Source organism: Muscardinus avellanarius (genome assembly GCF_963383645.1).
Source record: "Muscardinus avellanarius genome assembly, chromosome: 14".
Taxonomy (NCBI): domain Eukaryota; kingdom Metazoa; phylum Chordata; class Mammalia; order Rodentia; family Gliridae; genus Muscardinus; species Muscardinus avellanarius.
The window spans coordinates 49,610,126-49,623,543 of record NC_137800.1 but is presented as its reverse complement, the minus strand read 5'-3'; the positions used below and the strand labels follow the sequence as shown (position 1 = coordinate 49,623,543).

The 13,418-nt window shown below is 34.6% G+C and overlaps 1 protein-coding gene across 1 annotated transcript in view; it reads right to left on the bottom strand.

Moving 5' to 3' along the window:
• Positions 1-13,418, bottom strand: part of WRN (WRN RecQ like helicase) — a gene marked incomplete at both ends in the record, with an annotated part of 136,466 nt that overhangs the window by 9,169 nt on the left and 113,879 nt on the right. Inside the window, 2 exons of the mRNA XM_080710251.1 lie at positions 6,433-6,595; positions 9,571-9,696. Of these exons, the coding sequence (XP_080566377.1) occupies positions 6,433-6,595; positions 9,571-9,696 (289 nt within the window). The remainder of the gene's footprint in view (positions 1-6,432; positions 6,596-9,570; positions 9,697-13,418) is intronic.

The following is a 13,418-nucleotide window of genomic DNA, read 5'->3' as shown; positions in this document are numbered from 1 at the left end:
CTTATAACCTCAGTACTTGGGAGGTTGAGAAAGTAGGATTGTGGGTTTGTGGCCAGCCTTAGCAATTTTAAGTGAGACCCTATTTCAAAATAAAAAATAAAACAGGGATAGGAGTATAGCTCCGAGGTAGAATGCCCCTCAGTTCGATATCCCGTATCAAAACAAAGACAAACTAAAAACCTCAAAACAAAAAAATCCCACAATCTAATCAACTAATTTAACAAAAATGTTGATTTTCTCCTGTGGGTGTTTAAAAATTAGATAAACTATATAAACCACATGTCCTTAATTTCTTCATGCTGCAAAATACAATATCTGCAAACTTAATTTTGGTGAAAAAAAATCCATACAACCTTGAACTATCATACTGTCATAGGCTAAATTAGATATTTTAATAGAAAAAATGAGGTATTTAAAGCCATTTTTAATGTTTTTCTAAGCTTTGAATATCTTTTTCATAAAATGATTATGTGTAATCATTTGCTTATGGAACAAAACCACTGTGAGTGATTTAAGAAAGATATAAAGTTAATATAATTTGAGGTATAATTAGAAAATTCATAGTTTTACACATTTCTGTAAGTACCCTTTATATTTCTATATTGTCCTCCTTGCATCGTATATATAAAAATAAATGACTTCCAGCTTTGAAGATCCATTTAGTCTGCTCCAACTTTCCCTGGTAAAAAAAAGTGTTAAAAATATCTACTGGACAACTATACTCCTTTAATGGTTCAAAAAAGATCATGTTACCCCTAATTTTGTGGTAGGTCCCTTGGAAGTCACCCTTAATTTTCCAGTTGCATGCACATAAAGAATGGAAAAAATAAATTATTGAAAATATTATCTAGGTACCTCATTAAATACCTTGTTTAATTTATTAATTACCATTAGACTTTGAAAACAAATTTAAAAGTATATAAACATGAAAAACTAAAAAAGGAACAGAATTTATATAAATATTAAGAATTACATGACCAAAATCTATTTAGCAAATAATAGTATATAAAAAAATTTTATATTCCCAGTACTCTATTTTTAAGTAAGTATTATATTATTTAAAAAAAATTAAAGCCCTCAAATTTCTAATTTGGGATAGTGAAAAATTTAGATTTTAATCAAACTTGTTCACTAAAATTGAATTATGTGATAAGGCTACAATTAAATAAAAGATGAAAACAATATCTGAATCATCAATATAATATGTATAACTTCATTTCTTCTTATCACTTAAACTCAATATGTTTTCTCCAGGAAGAGAGCAAATAGTATTTTATCAAAGAAAAATAAGAACTCTAGACAAAGGAGGAGAAACTATAGATGAGCAAATAAGGCAACCTAATTGAGGGTTGTGAGAGGGGGGAAGAGGGAAATTCCCTAATGTACATGATGGTACATTCACAAACATATTAAAGTCAATCACTAAGCCAAACATGAAAAGGATGGAGGGTGGAGGGAATGGGGTAGCAATTGGGTAAGGGCTATACATGTATGCCTCTAATCATCTTGTAACTCCATTAAAGATGTACAACTACATTGCACCAATAAAAAAAATTTAAATAAGCAAATCCTCATATCAATACATGACTGTAAATGTACTCTCAAAAGAAATAAAAGGACATGGTGGGGCACACCTGTAATCTCAGTACTTGGGAGGCTGAGATAGAAAGATCCAGGTTCGAGGACAGCCTCAGCAAATAGTAAGACTCATCAACCTAGCAAGACCCTGTTTCAAAATAAAAATAAAATGGGGCTGGGGATGTAGCTTGGAGTCTGAATGTCTCTGGGTTCAATTCACAATACCACACACACACAAAAATAAATATATAAACAAACAAAATTAAGCTAGATGTGGTGGCACAACAAGTACTTTGGGAGGCTGAGACAGGAGGATCACAGGCTCTCGGCCAGCCTCAGCTACTTAGTGAGGCCCTCTGCAACCTACTGAGACCCTGCTTCAAAATAAAGAATAAAAAATAGTGCTAGAGGTGTAGCTCAGAGGTAGAATGCCCCGAGTTCAATCCCTAGTATTACAATCAATGTATGTATGTATGTATGTATGTATGTATGTATGTATGTATGTAAAGTTAGAATTGACAGTTATCACAACCTTTTCAATTTCCTCTATTTTGGCTTTGGAAGTAGGCTGAAAAAAAATACTGTCTCATATTATATATTCAACCTACATCCAGTGTATTGTCAGAAAAAATGTTTAAAAGATATATTATTTGTTTTCTATAATTTTAATCTGATACTTATCCCTGATAAAACTTATTTACTATGTATGGTGGTAAAGACAATTTTTTTTTTTTAGTGTTTCAGTCACTGATGATTACAAATTGTTTTTCTCATTTTCCTGATATCTGTTAAATCAGGATATTCAATTATAAAGATTTCTTGTTTATATATTCTGAATTATTTTAATATTTCTTAATTTAAATTTATCTAACATCAGAAACTGAATTTGCTTAACACAGATTGCAAAGGCACTAGATATGGTAGGTAGTATTTAAAATACTAAAAGATATTAGGCTGAATATAATCAAGACATCTTATTTTACTCATCAAGTTATAGGTTTAAAGGCCTAAATCCTGTATCAGTATTATAAACTGCACATTTCCTTCTTTTAAGTTAATCGGCAGTACAGCTTAAACATGATATAGTAAAAAGTAAAACATGCTCAGTTATTAATCTTAGGCACATTAAAAACAATTTTGAAACTCTATAGGCCTCTTTTTTGGTCTCTAAAACAGGATGGGAGTGGGAAAAATTTTAATGTTTCTAATTTCTTTTCCAAGTCTAAAGTTCAGAACTTGATGGCTAAATTATTTAGAAATTAAATTAATAACACCTCAGTTCTTTACCAGAGCCAAACAAAATAGATGCTGTCAATATCTGGCTGAATAATATAGTCTTAAATCTTCCTCTACCATTTCCCCCTGCCAATAATGAATTGAGATTAAAATATTCATTTCATGCCACTGAGGAATACTGCTGCCAAATTCTTTAGTACACATACACACACAAAAGTCATTATATCCTGCCAGAATTCTTAAAGTTGTTTTGTTTCTATAAAATGGAAATAGTCAGCTATTGGTATCTGTGAGTTGTGCATTCATGGGCTCGATGTCCTGGGTTCACCAAACACAGACTAAAGTATTTTTAACTGCAACATATATAGAGGTTTTTTTCCCCTGTCATTATTTCTTAAACAACATAGTATGACAACTATTTATATAATATTTACATTGTAGTAGGTATTTATTACATATGTAATCTAGAGGTGATTTAAAGTATACAGGAGGATGTGTGTTACTTATATGCAAATACCATATCATTTTATATAAAATACACGACCTTCTGGAATGTATGTGTGTGAGTACAGTAAGGGATTCTCAAACCAATCCCATGTAGGCACCAAGAGGCAAAATTGTAGAAAATCTTTCTTATATACTTATTAACTTTTTATATTCTTAATTAGCTATTAAAAGGATAGAGTATTGTCAAAGAAATTTAAAGCTTATTTCTAAGATGCTGTAAGATCCATTGACTTCCTCAATCATCATTTGTTCACCACCACCATTTACTAACTACTTACCATTCCTCACAATTCTATAAGAGAGGTGTTCTAGAGACAACAAAGCACTCAGGGAGACTGGGTAATTTGTCACTGGTCACTTAGCCATGAAACTGTGGAGCCAAGATCTGATCATGGATCTGTCTGTTGCCAGATCCTTTGTTCTTACCCACCATACTAACACCATCTATCTGCCTTTAGAACTTAAGGCAGGAAGACAAATGACAGCAAACATGACTGTCAATATTAATTTTAAAAAGGAAAAGGAAGCCGGGTGTGGTGGCGCACGCTTGTAATCCCCGCGCTTGGGAGGCAGAGACAGGAGGATCGCGCAGGTTTGAAGCCAGCCGCGCGCGCTGGCTTAGGAGACCCTGTTTCCAAATAAAAATATGAAAATAGGTCTGGGAGTGTAGCCCGGAAGTAGAAGGGCTTCCAGGAACCCCAGTACCACCAAAAAAAAAAAAAAAAAAAAAGGAAAAGGAAAAGTTGTACAAACTCTAAGAGAATACTGCCTACTACTCAAAAATCTTATAAAAGACTTATCTTTTGAGTAATGAGAGATAGAATACTTAAAATAGAAAGAGTAATTCCAGAGTACTAAAATCAAAAAGGCATCTGAGTCTTTGACTTTCCCTAAAACACTGTCCATTGGACAAACAGAGGTTTATACAACCATAATCTAATCCTAATAAGTCTAATCCTACTATTTCTTTCCTCTGCCTTAATTTCTAGCAAAATTGTTCTGACATTATAAAGATTGAAATATAACAAGAAGAGCTGGCTAGTTCTTTCATAAGATGACTCACAGCTAAATTACTTGGATATTTTATCACATGGTCCAAGGTTTAGACCTTTGGTTTTTAAATTTAGAAACATAATTAAATCTTAGCAGATTCACCTGACCAAGTTCACAAAATTCCAATTTATCAACTTATAATTATATAGTATAATTATAAAATAATTATGTTTAAATAACTATTAATGTATATTTTTCATAGATATTCAAATTAGTATAACTAGAGCATGTTTTTCCTATAGAGAGATAAATGCAAAATCAAAATATAATCAGAAAGCTAGGAAGTGATGTAAAAGCAGAATTACTTAAGAGTCCCAAATATGGTCTTAATATAATGTATTAACAAGCCCTTAATATAGTTAAAAGTGCCGCTGACCACCACTCCTCATCCGTGGATCATAGATGAACACCATCAAATTTGTTTGTATCTTTCCAATTTCTGTGCTTCCACAGAAACATTGATTAATGGAAGTGTTTGGTTTTTACACTATAGCCAAATCTTGCGCAAGTCTAGAAATAATGCTACCTATTATGGTGCCTTGATTTTTTTTTCTTTTTTTTTAATGTGGTACTGGGGGTGGAACCCAGGGGCTTTTCTACTTCCGGGCTATACTCCCAGACCTATTTTATACTTTATTTGGAAACAGGGTCTCACTAAGTTGCTGAGAGCCTCACTAAGTAGCTGAGGCTGGCTTCGAACCTGTGCGATCCTCCTGTCTCAGCCTCCCAAGTGCTAGGATTACACATGTACACCACCATGCCTGACTGCCTTGATTATTTTTTCTGATCAACTAAGAACACTATTGACTGTGTTTTCAAAGTGATTTTATCTCTTTTATTTCCAAATTCTTAGGAAGAACATTATAGCTGTTTCCATGTGGGAAAGAATTTGAGATTTAAAAAAAAAAAAGTAACTATTCAAGCAGCTTTGGAGATTAGACTTTTTGCATGGCCACTGCTCTATCCTAAGAATTTGAAAGAAAATTTGTCAGATTTATTTAACTAAATACACCAAATTTATTTCTATACTTTTGTTTGTTTGTTTATTTGTTGCTGGTACTGGGAGTGGAACACAGAGGCTTTCTGCCTCCAGGCTATTCTCCCAGACCTATTTTATACTTTATTTGGAAAGAGGGTCTCACTAAGTTGCTAAGAGCCTCATTAAGTAGCTGAGGCTGGCTTTGAACCTGTGTGATCCTCCTGTCTCAGCCTCCCAAATGCTGGGATTACAAGTGTGCGCCACCACGCCCAGCTGTTTCTATACTTTTAAAGGAGACATTCTCTAATGTACTTAAACTTTACTTCTGTAAAAAATGGATCATTGCTAAAAATTTGAAAGCAAAGTGAGAGGTTCTACAGTACAGGGACAAGAAGAAGTCCTTCTGTGGGGGCCACAAAGATAGGCCTATCCATTCCATCATAGAGATTGACCCACTGTGCTGGTTAGAAAAGCTACTTAAGTGAAATGGGTAGCAAGGAATCAGAAAGCTTTAGGGGAAAACAAGGAGTCAGTAAGCTGTTGGAAATAAATATGGAAAAAAGCCAGGTTTTGGGTTTTGTTTCTTTTAAGAAGCAACGAAAGCCGGGTGTGGTGGCGCACACTTGTAATCCCAGCATTTGGGAGGCTGAGACCAGAGGATCGTGGTTCGCAGCCAGCCTCATCTACTTCATGAGGCCCTCCACAACTCAGTGAGACCCTGTTTCAAAATAAAGAATAAAAAATTGGGCAGGAGGCATAGCTCGAAGGTCAAATGCTTCTGGATACCATCTCCAGACCCACCAAAAAAAAAAAAAAAAAAAAAAAAGCAATGAAACAGGGTAAAAGTGTTCTGTTTTGAGATCGAAGTTATGGTAGGAAGAAATTATTTCCAAAATCAATAAAAAGTATTACAAAAATAAAATAAAATTAAAATAAAAAATAAGGAAAAAAATAAGGTTTCATAACAGTATTAGGAGTAAAAGCTGTTCTGGTGAAAAATATTAGTGGATTGTTTGTTCACCTCATCTAAATTCAGTGACTCAGTCATTAAAGCTGCAGAGTAAGGCCAAGCATATCACCTGAGTTGACGGGAGGGTTTCGGATAACATCAACAATAATCTTCTGAACCTCTGGAGTCAGGCCTGCCCGCTCCATATCCAGAGGGTAGCCAGCTTTCACTGCTTGAGCTAAGTGCACGCCTACTGCCGTGAGAGGCAGAATCCTCTTCTCAGCTATGCTCTTCTACAGAAATAAGAGGAAAAGAATCAGTAAGCTTTTTAGTTTCCCCTGTATTTCATGGAAAGAAAATATCCAAACCCTTCATGTAGTAAATATTCACTGAGAAATAAGTAAAATTTCCCCAACTTTTTTATTTCAATTACTTCTTTAAAACTACCACAGACCTCCACAGGTTCTACTTTTTATACTTATATACTATATACTTATATACTATAAGTATATATTTTATACTTATTAAAGAAAATCACCCAACTTTAGCTAAGAATTCAATCCTCATCCTTCTCTATTCACTATAAGAAGTCATTAGTGGAAGCCAGGCGTGGTGGCGCATGCTTGTAATCCCCACGCTTAGGAGGATTGCACAGGTTCGAAGCCAGCCTCAGCTACTTAGTGAGGCTCTCAGCAACTTAGTGAGACCCTGTTTCCAAATAAAATATAAAATAAAACTATAAAATAGGTCTGGGAGTGTAGCCTGGAAGTAGAAAGGCCCATGGGTTCCACCACCAGTACCACCAAAAAAAAAAAAAAAAAAAAAAACAGAAGTCATTAGTGGTAGAGAAGTCATTCCACGTATGTCTAAGAGCTGTCACAACCTTTTGAAATCTGTAGTCTAATATTGTACATACATGACATAAGACATGGTGTTCTGGTTACATGAATTTCAACCCAAACAAATCCAAAATACCTAGTGATAAGACAAAGCTACAACTGCACTCTATAAAAAGCTTCTGAGTCTGGGCGTGGTGGAGCACGCTTGTGATCCTCATGCTTGGGAGACAAAGACAGGAGGATCGCGCAGGTTCGAAGCCAGCCTTTCTGGCTTAAGAGACCCTGTTTCCAAATAAAAACGTACAAAAATAGGTCTGGGAGTGTAGCCCAGAGGAAGGGTTTCCAGGAACCCCAGTATCAAAAAAAAAAAAAAAAAAGCTCTTGAGAAGACTTTAATAGGTGTTTTAAACTAGTTCTCTTAATAAAATAAAATAATAACTATAATTTATTTTATCAAGAACTGTCACCACTATTCTGCTATTAAATTTAACATGAATTATGTTAAGTTTAGGATAGTGTTTCATATTTACATAGCTTTTTGAACAAATGTGACTCCAACTATCCAACTATACTTAAGATGTGTAACGGGTAAAACATTCTTTTCACAGAACGTTGGTCTCCTTAGTCAATGAGCTCTAACATATTTCATGATAGTCTCAATGCATTTCTTAAGTCTAAATCTGTAGACTAATTTTGTGAATACTGGTACTTTCAAAGAATAGATCTTTTAAGGCAGAATTTCCATCTTCAAAGATAGGTATTAAATTACTTGCATTAAATGACTACCCTTCCTACTAGACAGTGGGCACCATGTGTGCATAATATCAGGGTTATTTGATACTAGGCATCGAATTACCTCAAACTAATTGTATTATTGCTCCTGATTAATTAGTCCTTAGGCATGTTTAATTTTGTGGTTAAATGGCAAGACCCTCTCAGACTCTGGAGAGATATAGATAATTAGCCATCATATCATACAATAAAATATTACCAAATAATAACAAAAGACATAAAGTTATGTCTATAATCATAATATGAAATAGATGAATATCTCATGTTGTAGTAAAGTATTAAATGTACTTTATTCAAAAACTGGAGGCTATGTCAGAGTATTAGTAACTATATTGAATTTACCATAAATATATAGTCATACATATGTATTAAGGCATAACATGTACATGTAAGTTACTGTTTACATAAGAATTCAACCTAAAATTTCTATTTACAATTTGTTTTGCTTCAAAGTTGGTATAATGGAATTATTTGGTTACTTGGCTAATGACTTTTGTACTTTTAATTGAGGAATTCGACTATCTAATTAGACCACTGAGTTAGTGAGATAAGCTATGGACTGCTTATTTACAATGGACCTTAAGATGAGTAAAAAGTGTGTAATATAGCTTAGGGGACAAAGATACAGAGAATAGAAAAGCTGGCACTGAACCACATAACCTGTTCCAAATCAATTTAAAATCAGAGAGAAGAGAAATGCAAATTAAACTAAGCTGGGCAGCTCATTCTTTCCCATTAAGACATACTCTCCATTTTGTATGGCAGGGGAGAAACTAAACAGCCCTTAAAGATTTAAGTTAGAAAGCTGAAGATACATTAAGTAAGATTATTTTTATATTAATTACAGTTTTTCAAAGAGCATATAGGATAATTTTCTAAAAGTGAACAATGCCAGAGGATAAAGAGTGAAAATAAGTTTTTAAAATTTATTTCCAGCGTTGTGGAATATCATTCCAGAGACCTGTATTTTCTTTTAGACATGACATACGAACATAGAAGCATGCATATATACATTTATACGTTTGTTTTTCCCTTGTCTAACATCTTTCTTTTTCTACCTTAATGTAGCCTGAAGCCCTCTCTCTCCCTCCCTTCGTTGTGGTGCTGTGGCTGAACCCAGGGCTTCAAATATGCTAAGCACAGTCTCTACCACTGAGCTCTGCCCCAGCTCAGGAGATTGTTTCTTAATAGCACATACACAAACACATCTTAAATATTTAGTCTCAATTAAAAACAGTTTTAAAATACTGCAGCTACAATATCCCTGGGCTATAAATACATTTATCTGTAACCCTAATACAACATCTATAAGAAAATCATGGTCAAACTATTCTTGCTGTTGCTACTTGACAGTGACTGGCTTTCACAGGAAAAGAAAATGTGTGAGGGAATGGGGTGGGAATTGGGGAAGGGCTAAATGAGTGATGTGTGCATGTATACCTCTACCATCTTGTACTCCATTAAGATGTATGAGTATAATGCACCAATTTAAAAAATTAAATTAAATTAAAGATAAAATGAGTTATTGTTGGGTTAGAAAAAACTGATTTCAGTTTACACTTTTAAAATTGAAAAGCTAACAAAACACAAATTTAAATAAACTAAGAAATTCTTGGTAACCAGAAAGTAACACTTACCAAAGACATCTTCTTTTCTTGGAATAAAGAATACGTGCCAGCCACAGACTGTGAGAGTGAGCAGTTTTTATTTTTTACTTCCAGACTTGTTTTCTCTTCATCTTGAGGTTTTGAAAAGAGGTCTGTCTACATAATTTAAAATGTAGCACAAATGATTAATATCAATATGAAAAGACGGGTGTGGTGGTGCACGCTTGTAATCCCAGTACTTGGGAGACTGAGATAAGAGGATTGTGCAGGTTCAAGTCAGCCTCAGCTACTTAGTGAGGTTTTCAGAAACTTAGTGAGACCCTGTGTCCAAATAAAATAGAAAATAGGTCTGGGAGTGTATCCCGGATTTGAAACCCTAATATTCAAATCTAGTAAGCCAAGATGTTTTCTCATATGAAATGTGCTATGGTAGGCTTTGCCTCTTATTTGTCTTCATGCTCTTCCCATTTATATGCTCACAAAGCCATAGCTATATAATTGTATCAGAATTTTGCTTACTAAAATCACATTCTAGCCCTACTCTTGAAATTATGTTGCTGAGTATCTCAGATATAACTAAATTTTTCAGTTGTACATTTACAGATTATATCATTTTGTTCCCAAATTTCTAAATATTTTAGGAATTTGCCATATAACTTATAAGGGAGAAATAAACTTTACTTTTATCTTTCATTGTTGCATTATAATTTTATATCATAGTAAGAGTCAAAGTGCTAAAAATATACGTGCACACATCACTTGGTGAGTCTCCCCCTGTATCCCATCCTGCTCTCCTTTCCTCCCTATACATGTTAGTGAGATTGGTGGAATACTTTCATGTATGAACATAACCTTATTTAAACTGTTCCCTTCCTCAAACCTCATTTTCCCCCCTCTCCACCTTTCTTTCCAAATCCTCTTCCACTATTCAAGTGGTTTATCGTATTTCAATAAAGTCCCTTTTGCTTTTCCTATTTTCATTCTAGCTTCCTCATATGAGAAAAAAATACATGACCCTTGACTTTCTGAGACTGGCTGATCTTACCTAGTATAATATTCTCTAGTTCCATCCATTTGTGGAATAGACTTCAAAAGGATTAACTTTCATAAAATGTATTTCTATAAAATGGTGTTAGTATATTTTTTCTAAATGGCTACTTGATGGGTTTAATACTCATATCTGCGACTCTATTTTTTCACTTTGTTTTTATTTGTTGGCCAGGCTGGCCTCAAACTTGGCTCAAATTACCCTGGACCACCCAAGGATCTGTGACTATAGGCGTGCACTACCATGCCTATCTTGTACTTGGGACTTTAGATTTGTATTATGATAGCACTTAAGTTTTATTTTAAAACTTGAAGTAAATATATCAAAAGCTTAATAAAAGTGGTAAAAAATGAAGGTGGATTAATAAACATTAGTCTTTTTTAATAAATGGTTTTATTCTGCAGAATAATCTGGATATAATTCCTAACCACAAAACTAGCAATAATTTTTTTTTTTCTTTCCAGAAAGTACAGAAAGGTTTTTCATACCTTCTCTTTGGAGGGTTTATCTTTTGCCTTACTTTGGTTTTCTCTCCAAAGGGGGTCTTACATGGGATAATCTACTCAATATTAATTAATACCACTACTTCATGAAAGAAGATACTACCAGCAAGTGACAAAGAGACAGAATTTATTTAATTACTGCTAGTAGGTATAGTATCCTTTATCATTAAGACAATATAATTTCATTTTCAAAATATCAAGTTTAAGGAACTTTCATACCTTATGCAAGAGTATAAAAAGAAAATTTAAACTTGCCAAAGATGTTCTGTTTCAAAAGAGGATATGCTACATACAAAAAATAAAGGAAGCTAAGCATGTGGTACACACATGTAATCCCAGTACTTGGGAGGCTGAAACAGGAAGATTGAAGCTTTGTGGGCAGCCTCAACTACTTTGTGAGGCCCTGCCCAATTAAGTGAGACCCTGTTTCAAAATAAAGAATAAGAAGGGAAGGGGGAAGAAATGGGGAGGGAATTGGGGAATAGCTAAATGAATGATTTGTGCATGTATGCCTCTACCATCTTGTACCCCATTAAGATGTATGAATACAATGCACCAATAAAAAAATTTTTTAAGCCGGGCATGGTGGCGCACACTTGTAATCCCCACGCTTGGGAGGCAGAGGCAGGAGGATGGTGCAGGTTTGAAGCCAGCTGTGCTGGCTTAAGAGACCCTGTTTCCAAATTTAAAAAAAGTATAAAATAGGTCTGGGAGTGTACCCTGGAGGTAGAAGAGTTTCCAGGAACCCCAGTACCACCAAAATAAAAATTTATTTTTAAAAGCCAAGTGTGGCGATGCATGCATGCATGTAATCCCAATACTTGGGACGCTCTGACAAGAGGATTGCAGGTTTGTGGTCAACCTCAGCTACTTAGTGAGGCCCTCTGCAAATAAGTGAGACCTTGTTTCAAAATAAAGAATAAAAAGTAGGGCTGAGGGTAAAGTTCAGAGGTAGAATGCTCCTGAGTTCAATTCCCAGTATGGCAAGAAAAAGAGAGAGAGAGAGAGAGAGAGAGAGAGAGAGAGAGAGAGAGAGAGAGATTGAGATTCTACCTAGAATTAGAGAACAAATTTTCTAAAGCAGAACCCAACTTTGCTTGCCCAAAGTTTATAGCAGGTTCTTAGAGAAAAATAAAAATAAAAAAACCTTAATGCCTTGAGTATTCTTAACTCTTCAGCTAATAGTAAGTATCTCATGGTTTTTTTTGTCTTGTTTTGCTTTATCTTTCTAATGTTACCCAGTAGTTTCCTTGGTATACAAAGTACCATTTCCATTGTGTAGGTGAGGAAATGGAGACCCAAAGATGTTAAAGAACATGTTTGGGATACCAGGTAATCTATGAAGAATTGAAATCCTGGTTCTCTGACTCTTGAGTCCAGCACTCTTTCTATCACCTCACGTAGTTCCACATTCTGTGCTGAAGGAAAACCCAAATGGTATTTGTAGAAATGGTCATTTATGGTAGAACAAGAAATAATAAAAATGAGTCAGACATGGTAGTACACACCTGTAATCTCAGCTACTTGAAAGAAGGAGGCAAGAGGGTCATAGTTCAAGGCCAGTCTTGGTAACTAAGCAAGACCTAGCCTTAAAATAAAATGTAAAAAGGGCTAGAGATATAATTCAGTGGTAGTATGCCCCTAACCCAATACCTAAAGAGGAAATAACAACAATAATAAAAAGTTATGAAGAAAACACTGAAGACTGAAGAGAATAAAATGAAATCTATGTCAAAAGACAACAGTACTCCAAATAATGTTATATATACATTATATTATCATTCATGAGAGGGAGGAGGAAGAGTGGTATGGGGAAGAAATACATCAATTAATACACACACACACACAAAACTGTATCACTTTGTATCTCACTATGACACAGAGTTACAATCATGCACATCCACACCTATACACAAAAGCATTACTGGAAGAGGAAGACAATTAGGGCATATGCCAAGCAATAAGAAAAATAAAGTGGCTGAGCTCCTTACCAACTGACAGCAATAATAACTTTTCAGTTTTAACCACCACATTTAAAAGTTAAAAAAATACTTATCAACCTAAAACCTGGTATTTATTCAAATTTAAAAATGCAATCTACCAATGAAAAAGAAACATGACTCGCCTGGATGACTATTTTAGTATCATTTTATTTTTTATTTTAGTTTATTTATTTATTTTTTTGGTGGTACTGGGGTTCCTGGAAGCCCTTCTACGTCCAGGCTACACCCCCAGACCTATTTTTACATCTTTATTTGGAAACAGGGTCTCCTAAGCCAGCGTGTGCGGCTGATTTCGAACCTGAGCGATCCTCCTGTCTCTGCCTC